Genomic DNA, 25,197 nt, shown 5'->3' with positions numbered 1-25,197 from the left:
ATACTTTTTTTAAAAAAGTGCAGTTAATGTGGCAGTCATTATGCACGTAGAGCATCACACAAAGAGTGATATGGTGAATGACCAGTTAATCCGTCTCCTTTTTTGTGATGGAACAGACGGAGAGCCCTACTTTTCAAATAGTGCCACGAGATCCTCAATATCTACTTGAAGCATCAGAATAGTGAGATGGACCCTCAATTTTTGGTCCTATTACTGGGGTTGTGATGCTGCTATTATACTACGAGCACATCATATAAAGTAGGTTTACCTGAGTCTACAGGGTTCAAGCATTTCCTTCTAGGAGCTGTCTGGCACAATGGGTTAGACTCCAGCCTTTCACCTCTTGGACCTCAGTTAAAACCCTGCCCAGACAGGTCTGTCTTCTCTATAAAGGAATTGAGTTTGGGCAGTCTCAATCCAGTTCAAAACTGTCCCTAATTTGGAACTCATTGACAGCCTCACTGAGAGAAGCCACAGGATGGTTGGTTTGGGAAATGGAAAAAAATGTCTCATTGCTGCAGAAGTGGGGGTTCTTCTGAGTTTAGGACTGGGACACATTGTTCATAGAATGATATAACACAGAAGGAGGCCATTCAGCCCATCATGCCTGTGCTGGCTCTTTGAAAGAACTATCCAATTAGTCCCACTCTCCTGCCCTTTCCCCATAGCCCTGCAAAATTTTCACCTTCAATTATTTATCCAATTCCCTGAAAGTTAGTATTAAATCTGCTTCTACCACCATTTTCAGGCAGTGCATTCCAGATCATAACAACTCGGTGTATAAAAAAAAATTCTGCTTGTTTTGCCAATTACCTTAAATCTGTGTCCTCTGGTCACCGACCCTTCTGCTACAGGAAACAGTTTCTCCTTATTTACTCTATCAAAACCTTTCATCACTTTGAACACCTCTATCAAATCTCCCCATAACCTTCTCTGGAGAACAACCCCAGCTTCTCTAGTCTCTCCACGTAACTGAAGTTTTTCATACCTGGCACCATTTTCGTAAATCTCCTCTGACCCTCTAAGCCCTTGACATCCTTCCTAAAGTGTGGTGCCCAGAATTGTACACAATACTCCAGCTAGGGCCTAACTAGTGATTGATAAAGGTTTATCATGACTTCCTTACTTTTGTACTCTTATACATTGTTAGGGTAGGATAGAGCGAGCTTCACTCTGCATCATGACTGTGCTGTGCCTGTCAACAATGGATGGCTGAAATAGAAAGAGTTAGCATAAGAGATAGGAGCAGGGGTAGGCCATTCGGCTCCTCGAGCCTGCTTCACCATTCAATGAGATCATTGAGTTCCATTTCTGGCGCTAATATCCCTCCCCTTGATTAATGCAATTTAAAAAAAATATAAAGCACTTCCTAACAGCAATGCTCCTCTTTGCTGCCAAGGACTGCTGCAATCCTGCAGCAACCTTGGGGCACTATTGTGTGCATGTATGCGTAATGGATATGTGCACAGTGATCTTTGAAGGAGAAGGGAGCACTCAGCTGTGCGGCGCATGCTAAAAAAAATCTACTTATCAACTCAAGTCTACCAGCCTGAAGAGGGAAGAGTAGGGCTAGTCTCATGCTAATTAGACCAGTTCTGTCCTCAATTTCTGGATTAATATGTCTGCTCCAGTTGTTATACTGGAGCTGATACATCATTGTGCAGTCAAGCCAACGCCTTCCAGTGAGTGTCGCCAGCAACAGTATAAGGGTGGCAGTTTGCAAAGGAAAAATTTTTATACTGAAAATTCTACTGATAAATACTTATCTTCTGCACAAAATTGGTAGTATATAAGTTATTAGTCTATTGAGAGAACTTGGGAGTTTAATTTTGAACAGAATAAAACTGATTTGTGTCAGTCCACATTATTTGCTTCTTTGGTCTATTGTGTGTTCTAAATTTTTATTTTTAAGTTATGTTTCTTTCTGGGTGGGTTGGTCTCCTCTCATTTATTTTGCTTATCTTGGATATAAATTGTTGTTGTCTTGAATGTAAATAAGTCACTGTTTTTTGGAAGACAAGAGCAACTTAATTCTCTTTTGGATCCTGTGATCACAGGGGGCCACAGATGATGAGCTACATAAGTGACTGATGTATTGAACTCAGTCTAAATTGAACTCTAAATGTATTTCATATGAATATAAAGACAGATTACCTGTTTTTCAGTCATGAGTTAAGGTACAATCTCAACAGACTCAATTTCTGAAATGAATTTTTCTGTCAACACGTTTTTGATATTTTATACCAACTTTTACCACGTGAAATTATTGTTCTTTTCACAACTCACACCGTCCCGCTCACCCATCTCTCCTGTCCCCCTGCAATTTTTAAAATTCCAATCCTTGTATTTAAACCTCTTCATGGCCATGCCCCCTCCCAGCATTTGTAACCTCCTCCTGCCCTACAATCCCCCCCTCCTTCCAAGATCTGGCTTTCTGTGCTTCCCCCTCTCCCTTCACTCCACCAATGGTGGCTGCTTCTTCAGCCGTGTAGGCCCCATACTCTGGAATTTCCTCCTTAAACTCCTCTGCCTCTCCGTCTCCCCCTCACCCTTAAGACCCACCTCTTTGCCTAAGTTTTTCATCACCCATCCTACTATCTCCTTCCTCAGCTCAGTGTCCATTTATTTCTGATTGTGCCTCTCTGAAGCATCATAGGATGTTTTTCTGCATTAAAGGAACTATATAAATGCAAATTGTTGTTGATTGCCTGACTATTAAGATACAATCTAAGCACTAATGATTTTATTAATAAGTAGACAACGGAAATAGCTTGAATGGAGGTTTCTGGGTAGCCGAATAGTCTGCTGTTCACACTTGACAGGAATTAGTCTAATTCAGTCTTTCTCCTTCAAAGAACCTATAACTTGAATAATTTGGGACCAAGCACCTTTTCCCAGCAGCCATTACAGTTTTCCAAGGAAATGTTTTGCTTCAATTTTAAGCTGACACAACACGAAAGTGACACCTGTACATAAAGCCAATATATGTCTCATGGGCCTAAACCTCTATTTTTGGCGCAACCACTGTTCAGCATTGGTTGTTCTAACTTGATACCTACTTATTGTATAAGCTTTTCGGGAAACACTGACTCATTTCAACAGTAAAATGCTTTTACACAAAGATACATTAAAAGACCCAAAAGATACATTAAACCAACACAATTTCATGCTCACCAGCAGGCTGATCAAATACAATGATGCTCCAGTACTTTATGGAGTGTCCCTTAATTTTTCTAGGAATACAGACCTGGTTCTCTTGAAGAGCAAGCAGTCATTTGCTATTTTTGTTTACCTGGAGGAGGGGAGGTGAGGCCAGCATTTCAATTTTTACAGGATGGACTAGCCTTATAATGCCATCCCGCTGATGTACTCTTTTAACCTACAGTATTGCTGCTGGCAGCACAGTTCGGAACATAAATCGTGAACGGACAGTGCCTCCCCTTCTGCAACTTAAGAGTATGCTGACCGTAGCATGTTGTCCTTCATGTCACGATGCACTGCTCACCCCATCTTGCTGCTGCGCAGCCAAGCTACCCCACTGCTGTGTGACCTGAATACTGCAGATTAGATCAAAAGTCTTCATTTAAATTTTTTATTATCAAGTAAACTGCCTTTTAGGATTATGATGCGGTGTATCCTTGGATCACGTTTTTCATCCATGCACATTACACTGTGTTACAAAGGGGGGCCGTTTTCCAGGTGGATATGAGCTTACTTTGTAGCATAAATGGCACAGAGGCATTGACACGCCCTCCCCACACCCTGTGTCCATGCTTTGTTTAGAAGGCACTACTGTGCCTCTGGGGGTATAATCTAAAAGGAGTATGTATTGAATCTGGAAAACAACAGGGGAGATTTTCTATTTTCTCCTGCTTAATTTGCACTGTTAAAATGGACGCTAGGCCTCAGAATATTGTGTGGGGTCCTCGCTCACCCGATATCTGCTGAGAGTGCGCCCAATGCTATTTTGAGTCGCATGCATTTTAGTCATCCAGTGTGCTCACCGAAAATTGGAAGGCACCTAATAAATATATGCTAATGAGGGTTCTGTCTGTTGCAAGACCCTACTGCTATTTTCAAATGCCTCAGTGCGAGGTTCCCCCATTCTAAAACCCACCCACAAATCATGCGCGGCAACCCATTGTTTATTGGCACCCCATCCACCACCCTAAACATTCACTCCCTTCACCACCGACGCACAGTGGCTGCAGTGTGTACCATCTACAGGATGCACTGCAGCAACTCGCCAAGGCTTCTTTGACAGCACCTCCCAAACCCGCGACCTCTACCACCTAGAAGGACAAGAGCAGCAGGCACATGGGAACAACACCACCTGCACGTTCCCCTACAAGTCACACACCATCCCGACTTGGAAATATATCGCCGTTCCTTCATCATTGCTGGTTCAAAATCCTGGAACTCCCTTCCTAATAGCACTGTGGGAGAACCTTCACCACACGGACTGCAGCGGTTCAAGAAGGCGGCTCACCTTCTCAAGGGCAATAAATGCTGGCCTTGCCAGCGACGCCCACATCCCATGAACGAATTTTAAAAAACAATCGAGAGGGAAGCTGTAGCAGAGTTGTTTAAGGGGATCCTCGGCTCTAGTCTAGAAAGTTCCTGGTTAGTTATTTTAGATTGCTAGTGGGCTTTTGTGCTGGCTGTGTTGGCCACTGTAGCAAAATTTGTGGCAAGTTATTTATTGGAGCTTGGAGAGAATTTCCTTTTGGCAACATAGGAGTGATTGTCAGTCTGCCATTGTATTGGAGGAACAGGAGGAGGAGGAACAGGAACCTGCAGCTGCAGAGAGAAGGGAGTAAAACAGGAGGGTTTGCAAGCAGCCTTAGCCCACACGGCTTTACACAGCAAGAATTCCGTACCTGCAGTTCAGTGAAGAGCTGTGTCTGTGTCACCAGGGAGGCCGCTACAGAGCTATATGTCGCCTGCCGCAGTGACAGCTGGAGCCTAGCACCAGATGACACTCCTCATTGCCTGTAGCTCTGAAGGTGACTGTGGCCCTGAATTCCTATGCATCAGGGTCATTCCAGGTTGCAGCAGGTGACATAGTAACACTAGTCATTTGCGATGAATGCCTGCATCAAGCAGGTTATGGTTGCCCTCTTCGCCATAGGAAACAAGTTCAGCTGCTTGACTATGGAGGCAGCAAAGCAAGAAGACAGAGCTGTGGGTGTTGGCAGGATCGCAGGCTTTCACCAGCTGCAGGGCACAATAGGAACATAGGAACAGGAGTAGGCCATTCAGCCCCTCGTGCCTGCTCCGCCATTTGATAAGATCATGGCTGATCTGTGAATCTGTCAATAGCCTTGCATCCTCCACATTAGAACCCTGGAACATACATGAATAGAAAAGGCTTTCACTCGCCAAACGTGCAGCTGGACTGTGCCAGGCAGTGCATCCTGCAGGTCTGTGCGTGGTATCCTGCACCAGTTCTCAATCCCCCCTCACTTATATCCAGACCAATGATTCACCCAGTGCAGATCCCTCTACTGACTCTCTACTGTACATGGGGTGCCGATTTCTGAGCTGGCGCTCGCAAGAGTGAAAACGAGTCATGGTACATCTTCCAAAGGGCTGATCTCCTCTTCTTCTGCACTGGGCCTTGGACTTTTGATGGACCTAGAAAGAGGGGAGTGAGGCCAAGGGTTAGTAATTAGTGGAAAGGGTAAGAAGTAGCAGGTAAGTGGCAGCACCAGGTTGTCATGTAGCATGTGTGAGGGAGAGAGTTCAGTGAGACAAGAAAAAAAGGGTAAGATGACCAAACATCCTGTGGGACGTTTCCTCGGGCTTTGTCGTCTGCCAAGCTTCTGGCCCGCAATCTGCCCACTACATCCATGACAACCTCTTCCATTAGTGTGAGCACTCGGGTAGATGATGGCCCTTCTCCTGTGCGTATCTGCTCTCTGGTATTGTGTGCCAGCTTGTCCTGCAAGAAGAGAGGGAGTGTGTTGTGGTGAGATCTGTTGAGTTGTGAAGATGTGTGTGTCAGGGTAGCATAATTGGATTGAGAGAGAAACAAACAGCCGGTGTGGGAAAACGAGGGCAGCAGCAGGCGCAGAGTCTCAAGTGGCACCAGATGGAGGTTCAGTTGTGATTGGAGGAGAGGGATGGGACACGGGAAAGATGGCTCGTGAGTACTGGGGGGTACAGTTGAGTGGTGCAAGGCTGAGCAGAGAGTAAGAGAGATGTGAGTAGGACTCTTAGCAGCTCTGGTTAAATCATTGAATTTTTTTCCACACTGCTGCCAGATCCTGCTTGGCCACCCCTGTCTACTGTTGGTAGTCTTCTCCCATCAGCTGTGAAGAGATACTCCTTCCTCCTGCTGACCTCCACAAGGACCTCCATGGCACTGTAGGAAAATCTTTGGGTCCTTGCCGTACTCATTGTGACTCCATTACAGCACAGAATCATACAGCAAAGACAAAGTACACCTCCCTTTAAGAGGTGCAGGCTGCCTTTTAGATGGCGTCACTGCTGGCTGAGTTCCCTCTCCACCCAATACCCACCTCCCTCTGCCCCCCCCCCGCCACCGGCCATAATATCCAGCATGAGTAGGGTTGAAAGCTTGCCCATCATATTGAAATGAGGCGCGAACCTGACAATGGTTTGTGCCTCTTGCCCATGTCATCGGGTGAATAACACAAACAGCCAGCCCACATCTCGCCCATTATGAGCGCAAGCAGAAAATCGCTCCATATGAGTTCTGCTTCACTTCTGAGGCTTACGAATGCCGTTGAACCAGTTTTTCTCTACTGTAATTCAAAAGCAAACACAGAGTCCAAAATGGTGATATGTTTAGTGGGGTTAATATGGGTATTTGGAAAAGAAGTTCTGATATAGGCACACATTACTCCCCCACTCCATCAAATTTCTTTTTTTTGTAGTTGGTTATTTTGTTTTTCCAGCTGATCCCTAACGATCCATTATGGGTAGGCACATTGGTCCAGGTTTAGTTCAAATCAAAGCGACCAAAGACAGTTGAACTCCAGGTTAGGTTTAAAGCCATCTCTTTCCCTTTGCTGTCCCTCAAACAGTCACCAACTTTTAACATTGTGTGAATACTGCTTTTAATAAAATGCATTATGAATGCTGCCTTGTTTATTTCTGTATTTAAAACATATTTTACAGTTTGTGATGGAGAGACTGTGAAACATTATAAAATCAGACGGCTGGATGAAGGTGGATTTTTTATTTCAAGAAGAACAACATTTCAAACCTTGGCAGAACTTGTCAGCCACTATATGAAAAGCCAAGATGGCTTGTGTACAAGACTTGATGCTCCATGTCGGAAGGTGAAGTAATGTGTCAAATTAAAGCAAATGTTTAATTTTATCAATAAGATTTATTTTAATGACTCATTTATTCATCATTAATTTACCCAGAATAAATAACATTGAGAGAGTGTTTCTCTTTTGTTGTCACAAAGCTTTCTGATGCTTATTTTTATTCGTTCATGGGATGTGGACGTCGCTGGCGAGGCCTGCATTTATTGCCCATCCCTAATTGCCCTTAAGAAGGTGGTGGTGAGCCGCCTTCTTGAACCGCTGCAGTCCGTGTGGTGAAGGTTCTCCCACAGTGCTGGTAGGAAGGGAGTTCCAGGATTTTGACGCAGCGACGATGAAGGAACGGCGATATATTTCCAAGTTAGGATAGTGTGTGACTTGGAGGGGAACGTGCAGGTGGTGGTGTTCCCATGTGCCTGCTGCTCTTGTCCTTCTAGGTGGAAGAGGTCGCGGGTTTGGGAGGTGCTGTTGAAGAAGCCTTGGCAAGCTTAGGTGTTAGCTGAGCAGTTCTGTAGATTGTAAAGGCTTTTGAGAGTTGATTTATCAAGCAAAAGATTCTCCCAATAGGTGTGTTCTATTTGTTGGTTTTGTTTCTGTTTGGGTGGATTAAACCACTATTTCACTGACACTTCAAGATCCATAGTCCTCTGTCCTGCCCAGCAGTGAAAACACTTAATAATTGCTAAAAGCACAGGTTAAAGTTTTCTCCTCCCACCAAGGAAAAAAAAGTTAATTAATTCCTGCAGATAATGAGGAATTAATAAAAATTGGAAATGTGAATTAAACAGAAAGTGCTGGAGGTATGCATCAGTTCATGCAGCATCCAGAAAAGGAATTGACATGTTAACCTTTTCACGTGGGTGGCTCTTCATCAAAATTGAAACCAAAAAGATAAGCGAGCATTGTTGTAAGGTTGGGGGAAAAAAAGGGGGGAAAAAAGGAGGGAAAAAGGGGAGGAAGTGAAACAACAAACCTTTCCCTTTGTTCTTTTGATGTTGATCATAAATTTATGCCCTATAGTTATTGACTCAGTGACTAGTGGCAATAGTTTTTCTCTCTTTTCCTTATGAAACCTGCTTCATTATTTTGAATACCTCTATCATATTATGCTTATTTTGAAAGCTCCTGTTACACTACAGTTACTGAATTGTGTAGAATTACACAGAATTATATAGAATCTACAGCACGGAAACAGAGGATTCTGCCCTACTGGTCATTGCCAGTCTTTCTACTCCACATGAGCCTATTCCCATGCTAATTGCCCCCATATCCCTCTATTATCTTCTCCCTCATGTGTACACCAAGCCTCCCCATACATGCATCAATGCTGTCTGCTTCAACTACTCTGTGGCAGTGAGTTCCACATTCTCATCACTTTGTGCAAAGAAACTTCTCCAAAATTCTTAATTTGATCTGTTAGTGGCTATCTTCTATTTATGTCCCCTTGTGCTGGGCTCACCCACAAGTGGAAACAGTTTCTCTACATCCAGCCTGTCGAAACCCTTCATAATTTTAAAGATCTCTATTCGGTCTCCTCTTAGCCTTCTCTTTTCCAGGGAAAAGAGCTCCAGCCTGTTCAATCTTTCCTGATAGTTGCATCCTCTCAATTCGGGAAACATCCTTACTGGCCTGAGACCATGTCCAGTGTCAGCCTTGACTCAGTGGTAGCACTTTCGCCTCTCAGTCAGAAGGTTGTGGGTTCAAAGCCCCACTCCAGAGACTTGAGCACATAATCCAGGCTGACACTCAGTGCAGCACTCGGAGGTGCAGTCTTTCAGATGAGATGTTAAACGAAGCCCCGACTGCCCCCTCGGGTGGAGGTAAAAGATCCCATGACACTATTCGAAGATGATCAGGGGAGTTCTCCTGGTGTCCTGGCCAATATTTATCCCTCAACCAACATCACTTAAAAGCAGATTATCTGGCCATGTATCTCATTGCTGTTTGTGGGACCTTGCTGTGTGCAAATTGGCTGCCATATTTCCCAACATTAAACAGCGACTACACTTCAAAACTAAATGATTGATTGTAAAGCTCTTTGGGACATGCTGAATTCATGAATAAATTCATATATAAATGCAATTCCTTTCCTTTTTTCCTTTTAATGTAGTGTTTAGGCAGCAGACCTGAGTTATATTACCTCGTTATGGCTCACATTGATTTCAGTGGTAACAGAGCACAGGGGATGTATGCTTGTACCCATGAGCAGAACTTTTATATCTGAGCAGCACACTGATATGACAATAATTGTGTGCGTAGCTTCTCTCAGTAAATTAAAAATTTATTAAGTTTATTATGTTTTGGGAGATCCAATACAGAGCCTAACGCTTATAAAAGGGTGCTTTGCACCATGCTGGACTTAATGTGAGACTAACTGCTGGAGGTAGCTTTAGTGTGCTCAGTAGTGAGATTGTCTACCTGATTCTCAGATTATATTGCCACTTTCATGATGCATGCCCACAACCACTTCACTTCAACTCAAAAACATAACAGAAACCATAGATTGTGGTTAAGTGTCATTTTCTTTAAAAATAATTTGTTTTGTTAGTAATACTGAGTTTTCTTTCTGACAAAATCAAGCCAAGTGTTTCTTATGGATTTCACAATCTGAATCTTCATTTTAATTTATCCTTAATCTAATGTATTCTATTCACTGGCTCTCTTTGTATGATATTGGAATGCATTATATGTTTAACTCTTTTTTTTGTTTTAAATCATCAGCTGGAAACACCAGTAACTGTTGGATTATCCTACAACACTGTGGATCAATGGGAAATCCCTCGTAACTCTCTGAAAATGATAAAGAAATTAGGAGCTGGAATGTTCGGAGAAGTATGGCAAGGAGTTTGGAATGAGAGAACTCAAGTTGCAATAAAAACATTAAAAACTGGTATGATCACTCGTTTGATCTTTGGAGATGCAATACTTGAGATTAACAAAGTAGGAAATTAGTACTAGTGATGTCAAATTAAGTGGAGCACTGATTAAATAAAAAAAAATTACCAGATAACATGTACAGACATGAAAATGTAGATAAATGAATTGCAATGAAAGTGGTTTATTGGAATTTTAAAAAGCATTTGATAAGGCACCAATTAAGAAACTTGTGGCAAAGATAATGACACATGGAATTAATGGGAGATGAATAGAGAAACGTTTAGAGGGCAGAAAACAAAGGGTAAAAAAAATGTTTGAAACTGGAAATATATGGTGAGTGATGTGATTGGACTATTTTTATTTGCTATATACACAAATGATCTGGACATATCAATTGAGGGAACAATATCAAAATGTGCCGACCACACCAATTTGGAGGGCATGACAAATTGTGGTGATTGTGAAAAACTGCAGGAGGATAAATAGGCAAGCAGGATGGGCAAATGAGTGAGCTACGTTGGTCAGTACAGAAAAATGAGAAATAATACATTTTGGAAACAAGAATAGAGAAAGGAAATACACCTTAAATGGTAAGATTTTAAATTGAGTAGTGAAGCAGAAGGACCTTGATTTGCAGGCATGCAGATCAGGTCATTAAAAGTGGCCGCACAAGTAAGTAGAAAAAGCAAACCAATTTCTTGGTTTTGTGTCTAGAAATTTAGGCCCGACTTTGGTTTCTGCTTTGAAGCAGGAATGGGGCGAAAGCGAGATCAAAATTGCAAACTAGTACTTCTCTCCATCTTCCTTCCTGTCATTTTCCAGTGGGCATCAATATAGGTGGCCAATGTAGCTGCCAGAAATAGGCGGGAGCTTCATTAGGCCATGCAAATTGGGTTTCCCTGACATAGGTAAGACCTCCGTGCCGTTTTAGTGTGGGAGAGCGTGGAAACACCGCAGTGCAGGACTTGCTCGTTGCCCCTTAGTGGAAAGTAGCTACAACCAGCATCCTTTAAAGGAATTGATGGAGGCTGCACTGCAGCACATAAAAATATAGGTGTGGTGGTGCTTTTGGCAGCAGGGTGAGCATCATTGTTCTTCCGACACCTCAATAAAAATCATCCCAAATGTTAACTTCCTTGTCCACCACTGCTCAAAATCCTCCCCTCTCTTTCCGCACTCCCCCCGCCCCCCCCAATCGGCTTAGCCCTCCCCTTTAATTGATTCCTGCTAGCTCAACTCTGAGGACAGGCTGCTGGATTTCCCCCCCTACCCCGAATGACGAGTTACCAATGCGCCCAGATTGCACTGGTAGCTCGCCACTTCTATGCAAATCAGCATGTAAACCGTCCAAGATCTTTCTTAGGCTGTAGTTGGAGTATTGCGTATACTTTTGGTCATCCCGTTACAGGAAGGTGTCATATTTCAGAATTTTTCATTGAAATGATTTTGGAATTGAGTTATGTGTAGTGTTGTCTTTTGAAACAAAGTGAATTCACACAGGTTTAAAAAGAAAGACCACAGGCTATAGGCATTGACAATATGTATTAAAGCCAGGCGGGCCAGTTTGTCGAATATTGGTACTTAGTCTATTTCAAATTGATACAACAAGGATTTTTTACTCTTTTTCTGTACGTTGCCTTGCTGTCTGTGAAATAAAGCAGCTTAACAATTCATATCTGGCCTTGTCCCTAAACTTCTCTACCTCTCTCTCTCCTCCTTTAAGACACTCCTTAAAACTTACCTCTTTGACCAAGCTTTTGGTCACCTGTCCTAATATCTCATCATGTGATTTAGTATCAATCTTTGTTTGCTAACGCTCCTATGAAGTGCCTTGGGATGTTTTACTACGTTAAAGGAGCTAAACAAGTGCAAATTGTTGTTGTGTTTCTAAGTATTTCTCAGTCCGCCTTCAATAAGATTGGCGAAGTGCATGTGAGAGAATGTGCGAAATACATGAGATATAGTTCAGATCGTGAGTGGTCCTAAAGTTACACTTCTGAGTTATGCTATCATATAGTTAATTGTAAACAATTTTACAACACCAAGTTATAGTCCAACAAATTTATTTTAAATTCCACAAGCTTTCGGAGGCTTCCTCCTTCGTCAGGTGAACGTCACCTGACGAAGGAGGAAGCCTCCGAAAGCTTGTGGAATTTAAAATAAATTTGTTGGACTATAACTTGGTGTTGTAAAATTGTTTACAATTGTCAACCCCAGTCCATCACCGGCATCTCCACATCATCATATAGTTAGGCAGCATGGGCATTCCCTCAGTACTGCACTGAAGTATCAGCCTAGATTATGTGCTTAAGTCCTGGAGTGGGACTTGAACCCACAATCTTTCGACCTAAAGGTGAGAATGCTACCACTGAACCCAACTGACACTGAGTAGAGACGTGAAAAGTTTGGGTCACACCAAAGTAATGCCACTAATCCTTTATGTATGCATTATAATTACCCCCATTAGCTTTTATCATGGATGTCACTGGATAAGGATGGCGATTAAATTTATTTTCTGTGCCCATTTTTAGGTACGATGGCCAAAGAGGACTTCCTGAGAGAGGCACAAATAATGAAGAAGCTGAGACATCCCAAGCTTATTCAGCTGTATGCTGTGTGCACTGTAGAAGAACCAATTTACATTATTACTGAATTGATGAAAAATGGGAGTTTGCTTGACTACTTGCACAGTAAGTATAGGTAACTTTCCATTATCCGCTGAGCTTTAACTCATAGCAAACGACTTATCATAAACTACAACAGCGTACAGCAATAATTTAACAAGAGGATAAGGACGGTGCAATTAATTTCAACAGGAGATGATGTGTAGGAAATTAGCATTTTCCACCAATCCCCTGGATATTTATGTGCGATAGAGCCTACCTAGGTGGCTATTTTTGAAAAGAAATTGGCTGTGTATAATTTTTTTTAATGCCATGAGCATGGATGTTGCTACTTAATTTGGTTATGATGCTGACATGAAGCTTTTTTGCAGCAGGCTGAAATTATGTTGACAGCATCTTTTACTGATGCTTTTAAAATAAATCATTATAAGGTAAATACTTTTTTTTAGGACACTAAAACTTACAGGAAGGGAAACAAAAGTGCCTTTTGCTACATATTTCTTCTCCTTTTTAGATGTTCTTAAATTGTTGAGATCATATCCAAAGCTGACTATATAAAAATAATTATAATAAACAGAGCCTTTATATTTAGTTGAACAGAGAGAACACACATCAGTTAAAGGCAGATTCCAGGAAAGTGTCTCAAAAAAAAATTGTGTTTCTGAGACTTACCTGATAGTCTGGTAACTTGTGAGAAGTAAAATTTAGTTTCAACCAACTGTAAAGTATATTTTAATGTTGCAGTCATGACCTGCTTTCCACACTCATGTTTGGAGCATTGCAGTTATTTTTCCTCAATGACTTTTAATGAGATGAAATGCTTTAAATTATTGTTTGCTGAATGAATTTTTACTGTGACTTAGTGCTAAATTCAGGAAGCACTGGTGTCTGGGGCTGACATGTTACCAGATGTCATTTTGGAGTACCATTGTGCTCTGTAAATCGGAGCGCAAATTGCTTGATGACCATTATATGCATTCAAAAATGAAATGGCCCACCTCCCAGATAGATAAGAAGGTAATTGCATTGTGTGGTGTGGTACTGCCTGATGAAGACTGGGAAGATTCCAGGTTCAGTTCCCAGTCAGTGTCTCGTCCTTCCCTATCTCTGTAACCTCCTCCAGCCCTACAACTCTCCAAGAACTCTGCGTTCCTCTAACTCTGGCCTCTTGTGCACCTTCCACTTTCTTCATCCCACCATTGGTGGTCGTGCTGTCAGCCGTCTAGGCCCTCATCTCTGGAATTCCCTCCCTAAACCTCTTCGCGCCTCCACCTCTATTCCCTCCTTTATGGCATGTCCGTTATGGTGGGTGCTGATAACTGCTGCAAGGTTGGGTCCTTACGTTTGACATGTATTTCCAATGGGTTTTCTGGATGGTTTCTATTTATTTTTGTAAGGCATAATATATTGTGTTTGCTCTCTAGGTATCTGGTTGTCATAATATGTGTCCATGGTCTCTACCTTACCCCCACCTCCAAACAGTAGTCAGCTTTATTAAGATTGAAAATTAGTCTAGTCTTGTGGGAAGATCTCATTGCATTGCATTTTGCTGATCAAACTGTAATCTCCATTATTGATCAGGAATATCTGTTATTTAGAACTGCTGAGCGCTGGTACCAATTTGTGTTACATTAGGTTACTTGGGCTTTAATTCTGTTTATCAGAAGCCACTTATGATGGCAGATTCCAATGCCATGTATCGGTGGGTGTGAATTATAATTTTGTCAGCATATGCCTCATTCCAAAGATCATTGACTAATTATTTTTACAGCACAGGAGGAGGTCCTTACTTAATAAAGAAAGGGGGAAATGCACACAAGGCTGGAATCAGTAACACAGCAGCATTCAGCGGGGAATATGGGGCTGAAGGTATAGGAAGGAGCAAGGCCTTGGAGGAATTTATAGACGGGATTTTAAATTTACTGCATTGTGGGACTGAGAGCAGGTATAGCTTGAAAAGGATAGGGTGATGGGCGAGCCGGATTTAGTGAGGGACAGGATACATAGAAGAGTTTTGGACAAGTTGGAGTTTATGGAAGGTGATGGATGGGAAGGAAGCGAGGAGACTCTTAGAGTTGTCAAGTCTGGGATGACAAAGGCATGTATGAGAGTTTCAATAGTGGAAGAACTGAGTTAGGGGCAGAGACAGGCAAAGTTGAGGAGGTGGAAGGAAGCAATCATATGATGGAAAGGATGTGGGATTTAAAGGGTTGAACAAGACACCAAGATTACAGATGTACTGGGTCCACCTAAGGGAATGGCTAGGGAGAATGATGGAATCAGTGACGAGAGCAGAGTTTGTGACGGGGGCCAAAGATGATGGTCTGCCTGATACTGAGCTTCCCGTCCAAGACTTGATGTCACTCAGGCAGTCTGACTGCATGAAGGTAGCCAAGAGGTAGCGTACATATGAAAGCTGCTGTCGTGCCTATGGATGATGTCATTGAGGGGCAGCATATAGATAAGGAAAAGGAGAGAGCCAAGTATAGATCCTTGGGGGATCCCAGAGTTGACTGCGGAAATGGAAGGAGTAGCCATTGCTGGGTTTATTAGATTATTTAAAAATGACTTATGGTCATATTTACTAATCAGATAACAAACTAAAATTACTAGGCTCCTACAATTCTCCCCAGCCTTAGCTCAGTGGTAGCACTCTTGCCTCTGAGTCAGAAAGTTGTGAGTTCATCTCTAGAGACTTGAAGACATTAGCTAAGCCAAAACCTCAGTGCAGTACTGAGTGAGTACTTCACTATTGGAGGTGCCATCTTTTCCGTAAGATTGAGGCCCCGTCTGCTCTTGCAGGTAAATGTAAAAGATCCCATGACACAATTTGAAAAAGAGCTGGGGAATTCTGCTCAACTAACATCATTAGAGCAGATTATCTGGGTCATTAACTGTGTACAAATTGTCTGCCATGTTGTCCCTACATTACAACAGTGACAACACTTCAGAAGTACTTCATTGGCTGTGAAGCGCTTTGGACATCCTGAAATTGTGAAAGGCTAGGAATTTCCTGCAACAGCGATATTGGCGACAAAGGTCAAAAGTTAGACCGTTGTGCACAAATTTACTCCAAAATTTACCAGAGATCTGTTTAGAATACGCCGCAGCAAGCTAACGGCGAATCAGAATCCCAATTCTGGGATGCCGGTAAAACGGAGATGGCCTCTCATCTCTTTTTATTTGGAGAGGGAGCTTTACTCTGTATCTAACCCATGCTGTACCTGCCCTGGGAATGTCTGATGGGACAGTGTAGAGGGAGCTTTATTCTGTATCTAACCCGTGCTGTATCAAAAGCAAAATACTGCGGATGCTGGAAATCTGAAATAGAAACAGAAAATGCTGGAAACACTCAAGTCAGGCAGCATCTGTGGAGAAAGAAACGGAGTTAACGTTTCAGGTCGAAGACATTTTGTCAGAACTGGAAGATGTTAAGAGTTTTTGAGCAAGTTCAGAGCCAGGGAAAGTGGGGGAGGGAGGGGAGGAAAGAAAAAAAGGGATGGTCCATGATAGGGTAGGGGGCACGAGTGATTAAATGACAAAAGGGATGATGGTGCAAGGCAAGGAAGATGGTAATAGGACAGGTTAACAAAAGATTGGTCAGGAGTAGCTGTAAATGGCAGCAGCAGAACCATTACCAGGACTAGCTGACCGAAACAATGGGAGCAATTGTTATGATCTGAAGTTATTGAAATCAATGTTGAGAAAAAAAAATCTCATTAAAACGTATAAAAATCTGACAGGGCTAGTCAGACTGGATGTTTCCCCTGGCTAGGGGGTCCAGAACGCGGGGTCACAGTCTCAGGATACGGGGTAGGACATTTAGGACTGAGATGAGGAGAAATTTCTTCACTCAGAGGGTGGTGAACCTGTGGAATTCTCTACCACAGAAGGCTGTGGAGGCCAAGTCACTTAATATATTTAAGAAGGAGCTAGATAGATTTCTAGATACAAAAGGCATCAAGGGGTATGGGGAGAGAGTGGGGGTGGTATTGAGATCGAGGATCAGCCATGATCATATTGAATGACTGAGCAGGCTCGAAGGGCCGAATGGCCTACTCCTCCTATTTTCTATGTTTCTGTTTATTTCTTGTACACTATGCAACTTTATTTATTTGTAAGCAGGTCCATAAAGAAAATAGTTACGTTAAGTGATATGCTTTGATGAGATAGTTAAACCGTCAAATTGTTTGTTTTTAAAAAAAAACAAAGTACTAGTGCCTTATCCATGTACTTGTGACTTTACATATGCTAGCATCAAGGCCTACTGAACACTGTTTAAACAAGTAGAGAAACCGATAACTCTCTTGCCATAGATACAAAGACACAGCTCCCATCTTTTTAAATCGGCAACCTGTCACTTATTGTTTTTAGCATTGAACGTTGTCAAATTATAACAATATAAAATAAAAGGTAGGGTATTCCTTTTACTGCTGGTCGATTGTTTATTTCACTGTCCAGTATTGAATGTTGCTTACGCTGAATTCATCTTGTGCATTGTTGTATACGTCATTTTTACACCCTGCACATTTCACAGGAAAGTATCTACATCCTGATAAAATATAAATTTAAATATACTGTTTTCATTTAGGTCAAAAGAAAGTTTTACAAAAATGAGTTCCCAACCTGAACATTCACAATTGTTTGGGGAATTCAACAGAACCACTTAATATGAGAACTGACTGACTGATTCATTTTGCCAGTGTGTTATTAAGTATTATTCTATCTTGGTATTTTACATGGTAGATGTTGAGTGAACGTCCTTCATCTGCCAAGGCACTCACTGGCAAATCTCTAACTCAAAAGTCTGTTGACTTGTCGCGTGTACAGCACAGGAAGCCATACTCTGAGGTCATTGCTCTATAGAGGTTGAGCATTTTTACTTTGTTAAAACAGTTATATGTTTAAATTCCATCATTGTGTTGAATAATAAATATAATCCTGACTAAATGTTTAGGCTGCCAGGATATACAAAATGAAAACCATACCTCCAAATGCCGTGTTTAAACAAATGCTCTTATTTCTGGTGATTTAAGAGTAAAAATAAAATCACTTTGCATTTTGTTTGCTGGTTATCTGGGATAACAGCAAACTACTGTCAGTCATTCTTATAGATCTAGATACGTTAGCAATGTCATATTATGTGATAAATTTCACCGCACTTGCTGTAAACATCTAAAGTTTTCTAGATGAATTTAGTAAATGTTTATTAATACCATTGCTGTCCGATTTTATGCGATGTTCTAAAGCCTGTTGATGCATTTTACTAAGGAAAGCTGTCTTAAAATTGCAAACTCTTTCATTCACCTTTACTGGGACAGTACCAGAAGTGTTTAAAAACAAAGCCACTGGTCATGTGTTTTTTTTCGATGCAGCAAACCCTCAATTTCAAATTCTTTTTCATTGTCACCGATATTTTGCATTTCAAAACCAAATTGCTCGTGATCAGTCCTATTCCTGTGATTATACCAAACATACTGAGCCCATCGGCGCCATTCTGTAATGATCTAAGTGGCAGCAATGATCAAAATCGTGTTCATTCAGTACATTGCTGATTATGATCGATTTTACAATTAACTTTCAATTGTTTTGGCCAGGGTCTTGGCGGAGTGGCACAAAATGCCCAGCAAATTATGGCATGGCGTAACTAATGGTATAAGTCATTTCCTGGGACTTTTGCGCCATAGAACAGGCCCTACAACTTAGATGCGCCGTAACTTGCAGGAAATGCTGGGCAATAAATGCACATTTGTTGGTTCTTTTTGACTTTAGCAAAGGAAGTGTTCTGGATTCTAAAGAAAGCTGTGTGTCCAATTTCATTATAAGCAGATCTTGCATTGAAGTTTTACTGTTATCATTACTGCTTCAGTGAAGTTTAAACTCAATTTTCTTTAGTTATATTTTTATCAGTTAAGAAATTTTAGGATGGGTGGAAATAATTGATGAAATTTATCATTTACAAAATGTATTAATTTCAACAGAAGACCAGGGGACGAGTTTGAACGTAAATGACCTGCTGGAAATCTCTGCTCAGGTGGCATCAGGAATGGCATATCTGGAAGTTCAGAATTACATCCATCGGGATTTAGCTGCCAGGAATGTGTTGGTTGGTGAGAACAACATCTGCAAAGTAGCTGATTTTGGACTTGCTCGAGTTTTTATGGTAAGAGTAATGATCGATTTCCCAGTATGTGCTCATTCAGTGAAAGAACAGACTGAGTACTTAAAAAATGCAAGATGTTAATCAGCCTGTGTGCCAAAAAAGTTGTGATCAAGATGAGAGATCAGTTTAACTGATGATTAGATAACAAAGAAAGGGATGGCATATATGAGGTTTAACAAATTGGGAAATGTTTTGGCATAATATGAAAGTGGGACAAGTTGTGTTAAAATTTAAAACAATATAATATTTTGCTTTGATTTATTATTGCCATCAAATTAGTTATCTACTTTCTGTTTGTTTTTGTTGTATTAAATTTAGCATTTTTGTTTTGGTATCTTTAATTTCCTGGCAATTTCATGGTTTCCTAACTTTATTTTGGCATCTTCACTTCAGCACAATGGTTGTGATGCAAATTAATAAAGGTTTGAAGCAGATTAAAAGCATCCTCGATTGTGGGTTTTGCAATGGCTCTGTGACTAAACATTTGTTTTAAGGTATTGATAAATTTTAATCTTTATTTTCAAGACCACCTCCTGTTGCATTTTCCTGCACTGATAGTTAAGTTGAAGAAAGCAGAAGAAGGGAATGGTGCGTGAGGTTTTTCTTTAAGAGCTCGTATCTCTGAGAATGGGTTGTTTGCCTCTGTTGGGGCTTCATTTTAGCACCCGCTATTGGGTGCGTTCCTGGCGGGGAGGGGCTCCGAAAATTGGGGAATCCCGGATCGGGTTCGGAGCCCGGCTCCAACCTGCCCACTTCCGGGTTCCCCACAGACGCGCCGACGTGCGCGCGCAGCCCCCGCATGTGGGACTCCCACAGACAATTAAAGCCAGCGGGGTGCCACTTGAGAGTATTTACCTTGCTATTTCAGGTCATTAACAGACCTGATTAATGGAATATTTCAGGAGGGGTGGGATTTTAGAGACAACTGGGACTGTTTCCCATACTTGGGGAAACACTCCCAGTTAAAATGGACCTGTTGCAGCTGTCAGCTGCAATGCTGAATGCACGTAGCATTCGTAACAAAATGGATGAGTTAACGGCACAAATAACTATGTATGGGTATGATCTTGTGGCCATTGCAGGGTGACAACGACTGGGAATTAAATACGCCAGGGTATTTAACAATCAGGAAGGACAGGCAGGAAGGAAGGGGAGGTGGGGTGGCTATGTTAATAAAGGAAGGAATCACTGTAATACAGAGAAATGATATTGGGACAAAGGATCAGGATAATGAGAAAGTTTGGGTAGAGATAAGGAATAATAAGGGGAAAAAAACACTAGTGGGCGTAGTATATAGGCCTCCTAATAGTTGCAACTCTGCTGGAAGAAGTATTAATCAGGAAATAGTCGGGGCATGTAATAAGGGAACAGCTATAATTATGGGGGATTTTAACTATCATATTAACTGGACAAATCAAATTGGGCAGGGCAGCCTTGAGGAAGAGTTTATTGAGTGTATTAGGGATGGATTTTTTGAGCAGTATGTAACTGATCCTACAAAGGAGCAAGCAACCTTGGACCTGGTCCTGTGTAATGAGCCAGGATTAATTAATAATGTCCTAGTTAAGGATCCCCTTGGAATGAGTGACCATAACATGGTTACATTCCATATCCAATCAGAGAGTGAGAAGGTTGGTTCTCAAACAAGCGTACTGAGCTTGAATAAAGGAGACTATGATGGTATGAGAGCGGAATTGATTAAAGTGGACTGGGAAAATAGATTAAAGGGTAAGACGGTACATGAGCAGTGGTGTTCATTCAAGGAGTTATTTTACAACTTTCAAAAAATATATATTCCGCTGAGGAAAAAAGGGTGTAAAAGAAATGACAGCCATCCGTGGCTAAGTAAAGAAATTAAGGACAGTATCCGACTAAAAACAAGGACATATAAGGTAGCCAAACTTAGTGGGAGGATAGAAGATTGGGAAGTCTTCAAAAGACAGCAAAAAGTAACGAAAGGATTGATTAAGAAAGGGAAGATAGATTATGAAAATAAATTAGCAAAAAATATAAAAACAGATAGCATGAGTTTCTATAGTTATACAAAAAGAAAAAGGGTGGCTAAGGCAAACGTAGGTCCCTTAGAGGATGAGACCGGGAAATTAATGGTGGGAAACATGGAAATGGCAAAAATGCTGAACAAATATTTTGTTTCAGTCTTTACGGGAGAGGACACTAAGAATATCCCAACACTGGACAAACAGGGGGCTCTGGGGGTGGGGGAGGAGCTAAATACGATTAAAATCACGAAGGAATTGGTACTCAGTAAAATAATGGGACTGAAGGCGGATAAATCCCCTGGACCTGATGGCTTACATCCGAGGGTCTTGAGGGAAGTGGCAGTAGGGATTGTGGATGCTTTGGTAATAATTTTCCAAAATTCTCTGGACTCGGCAAAGGTCCCGGCAGATTGGAAAACTGCTAATGTAACACCGTTATTTAAAAAGGGTAGTAGGCAGAAGGCTGGAAATTATAGACCAGTTAGCCTAACATCTGTGGTGGGTAAAATTTTGGAGTCTATTATTAAGGAGACAGTAGCGGAACATTTGGATAAACATAATTTAATAGGACAAAGTCAGCATGGCTTTACGAAGGGGAAGTCATGTCTGACAAATTTGCTTGAGTTCTTTGAGGACATAACGTACAGGGTGGATAAAGGGGAACCAGTGGACGCAGTGTATTTGGACTTCCAGAAGGCATTCGACAAGGTGCCACATAAAAGATTATTGCTCAAGATAAAGAATCACTGGATTGGGGGTAATATTCTGGCATGGGTGGAGGATTGGTTATCTATCAGGAAGCAGAGAGTTGGGATAAATGGTTCATTCTCGGACTGGCAACCAGTGGCCAGTGGTGTTCCGCAGGGGTCGGTGCTGGGTCCCCAACTCTTTACAATCTATATTAACGATTTGGAGGAGGGGACCGAGTGTAACGTATCAAAGTTTGCAGATGATACAAAGATGGAAGGGAAAGTGGAGAGTGAGGAGGACATAAAAAACCGACAGGGGATATAGACAGGCTGGGTGAGTGGGCGGAGATTTGGCAGATGTAATACAATATTGGAAAATGTGAGGTTATGCACTTTGGCAGGAAAAATCAGAGAGCAAGTTATTATCTTAAAGGCGAGAAACTGGAAAGTACTGCAGTACAAAGGGATCTGGGGGTCCTAGTGCAAGAAGATCAAAAAGTTAGTATGCAGGTGCAGCAGGTGATCAAGAAGGCCAACGGAATGTTGGCTTTTATTGCTCGAGGGATAGAATATAAAAACAGGGAGGTATTGCTGCAGTTATATAAGGTATTGGTGAGACCGCATCTGGAATACTGCATACAGTTTTGGTGTCCATACTTAAGAAAAGACATACTTGCTCTCGAGGCAGTACAAAGAAGGTTCACTCGGTTAATCCTGGGGATGAGGGGGCGGACATCTGAGGAGAGGTTGAGTAGATTGGGACTCTACTCATTGGAGTTCAGAAGAATGAGAGGCGATCTTATTGAAACATATAAGATTGTGAAGGGGCTTGATCGGGTGGATGCGGTAAGGATGTTCCCAAGGATGGGTGAAACTAGAACTAGGGGGCATAATCTTAGAATAAGGGGCTGCTCTTTCAAAACTGAGATGAGGAGAAACTGCTTCACTCAGAGGGTAGTAGGTCTGTGGAATTTGCTGCCCCAGGAAGCTGTGGAAGCTACATAATTAAATAAATTTAAAACAGAAATCGACAGTTTCCTAGAAGTAAAGGGAATTAGGGGTTACGGGGAGCGGGCAGGAAATTGGACATGAATTTAGATTTGAGATTAGGATCAGATCAGCCATGATCTTATTGAATGGTGGAGCAGGCTCGAGGGGCCGATTGGCCTACTACTGCTCCTATTTCTTATGTTCTTATTTTCTTAGGTGGGGGATGGGGGGGGAGACCCTCACTCATTGCAGGAGGCCACTCTGTCACTTGGGACAAAGTTTGGCCTCCACCACCCTCCTCCTGACAATCAAATTCACCAACTTGCACACTTACCCTGGGGTCCAGAGACATGTACCTAACTTGCGGACCCCCTCAGATGTACATCTTCTGGATGGGGGCCGCCGTAGCTGTAGTCATGACCTCCTCGGAGGGCGAACAGCATCCCCAGCCTCACCAGCCTCACCGGCCACGCCGTCCACCTCTGACACATGGAGCTCCACAACAGAGTGCTGTGACACATCCACCTGCACAGCAGGAGGGAGGGCAACCGCAGAGAGAGATACGTCGCAGGGGGCACTACCCTCGCCACAGGGTCCACAGACCGAGGCTCAGCTTCCTGGACCTCTCTGAGCAGCAGTGCACACAGAGGCTCAAAGTCACTCGACATGTAGTCGTGGACATCTGCAGCCTCCTTCATGCCGAGCTGCTCCCGGTTGGCCCGAGCACCATCTTCTTACCTGTCGCTGTCAAAGTCACCACTGCCCTCAACAACTTCTCCTCCGCATCCTTCCAGGGTGCCACCGGGGACATCGCCGACGTCTCTCAGTCGTCTGCACAAAAGAGCCCTGCAAATACACCTACACCCACTCTGCAGTGACACAATGGGTGTCATCAGTTGTGGGTCTTCATTGTGATCCTCAGGAAAGGGCATTATTGCACAAACCAGACAAGATTCGCAAAGACGTGACAGTAGTGGTGACAATATAATATGTAATGTGAGTTGGTCAGAAATTCAATATAAGTAAACACCATGACAAACCCTCAAACACCCTTGTGCATCCCCTTCATGCTCACGACACGTTTGCCTTACGCTTCCTACTGCACATATGTGATGCATGCCCTGTGGCTGCAGCACAGGTAGTGGCAGGTTGAGTGAGGCTGACTGTGAAAGAGATGCATGAGAGGGTGAGTATGAGATAAAGCCATGAGATTGTAAGAGGATTGGGTTGAGTGGTAGTGGCGGGATGAGTACTGGCGAGGTGAGTAAGTGCAGGTAAGATGAGGATGAGGTTTGAGTGGGTGTGAGGGGTGATGTGACAGAGTAGTGTTGGCAGTGCAGAAGGAGATGTGGGGTGGGGGCGGTGATGTGGCAGACGGAGTGTAGGGGAATGTGTAAGTGTACTCACTTTGGCTGACCTACTTAGGTCATTGAAGCGCCTCCTGCACTGTATGCAGGTGGGCGATATGTTGGTGGTGCAGGTGACCTCCTCTGCCACCTTGAGGCAGGCCGCTTCCTCCCGCCCGCCGGGGGGAAGATCTCTGTCCTCCCCCCCTCCTCCTCACCCCATCTAATGATACCTGGAGTGAGGCATCATTAAACTGGGAGCAGCCTTCCCCCTGGGCTGCTCCAAGCTGTAATTTTTTGCTATTTGTTGCAGCATCTGTCAGTGGAGGACTGCCCCTTTAAATCGAGCTCCTCCAGCTGACAGACCTTACTGCGCATGCGCAGTCCGCCCGACGCACAGATCAGCAGTGGGGAACCCGTAAGTGGATCCAATTAGGCTGCGATTGCGCGGGGGGCAGACTGATTTCGCCGGGCGCGTTACCCACGCACCCAATAGCCCCCCCCCCGCCACGAACCCGCAGCCCTGGTAACATCGAGCCCTTGGTCTTCAAACTGTAACTTCAATGATGTAAAGATGTTGGTTTAAATCACTTCACAGCTGAGCTGCTTCACTGCTGTTCTCATACTTCTATAATTGATGAAATTTAAATTTTGCATAGCATTCTGTGTAATAATGGAATGTGAGTCTATTGAAAATCAATACAAGGAGATTCAAACATCACCTCACAATTGCCAAAAGCAATTAGTAATTTTGATTGCCTCATTTCAACTGTTGGTTATTTCTTTGAAATTTTGATAATATTTTTAACACCATCAGACGGAAGATGAAAATGTTTATGAAGCTAGAGAAGGGACAAGATTTCCTGTAAAATGGACTGCACCAGAAGCCATTCATTCAAATAAGTTCAGCATCAAATCTGATGTTTGGTCCTTTGGAATACTGCTGTATGAAATAGTCACTTACGGAAAGATGCCTTATCCAGGTTAGTTTATCATTCCTGAGCACATTTTGAATCACTAAGTTACTTATATTTCAATTTGGATTCCTGCAGATGGAATTTGTAATGGAAATATTAGTGGTATTACTACGATTCATTCTGTCATGTGAATTATGTGTATCCTGCAATAAAATATGCAGAGAAAATCTCATCGCAATGGCATAGGTGGTGACTTCTGCAGATGAAGAAATAGAAATCGTTTTTCTTGT

General features: G+C 42.5%; 1 protein-coding gene across 1 annotated transcript in view; it reads left to right on the top strand.

The window, feature by feature from the left end:
• frk (fyn-related Src family tyrosine kinase) overlaps nucleotides 1–25,197 on the top strand; it is a 92,542-nt gene that overhangs the window by 59,988 nt on the left and 7,357 nt on the right. Inside the window, exons 3-7 of the mRNA XM_067984692.1 lie at nucleotides 7,147–7,310; nucleotides 10,023–10,191; nucleotides 12,710–12,868; nucleotides 18,784–18,965; nucleotides 24,808–24,973. Of these exons, the coding sequence (XP_067840793.1) occupies nucleotides 7,147–7,310; nucleotides 10,023–10,191; nucleotides 12,710–12,868; nucleotides 18,784–18,965; nucleotides 24,808–24,973 (840 nt within the window). The remainder of the gene's footprint in view (nucleotides 1–7,146; nucleotides 7,311–10,022; nucleotides 10,192–12,709; nucleotides 12,869–18,783; nucleotides 18,966–24,807; nucleotides 24,974–25,197) is intronic.

Source organism: Heptranchias perlo, chromosome 5 (genome assembly GCF_035084215.1).
Source record: "Heptranchias perlo isolate sHepPer1 chromosome 5, sHepPer1.hap1, whole genome shotgun sequence".
NCBI lineage: Eukaryota > Metazoa > Chordata > Chondrichthyes > Hexanchiformes > Hexanchidae > Heptranchias > Heptranchias perlo.
Note: the sequence above shows the minus strand (reverse complement) of the source record. Positions and strands in the feature narration are given on the sequence as shown.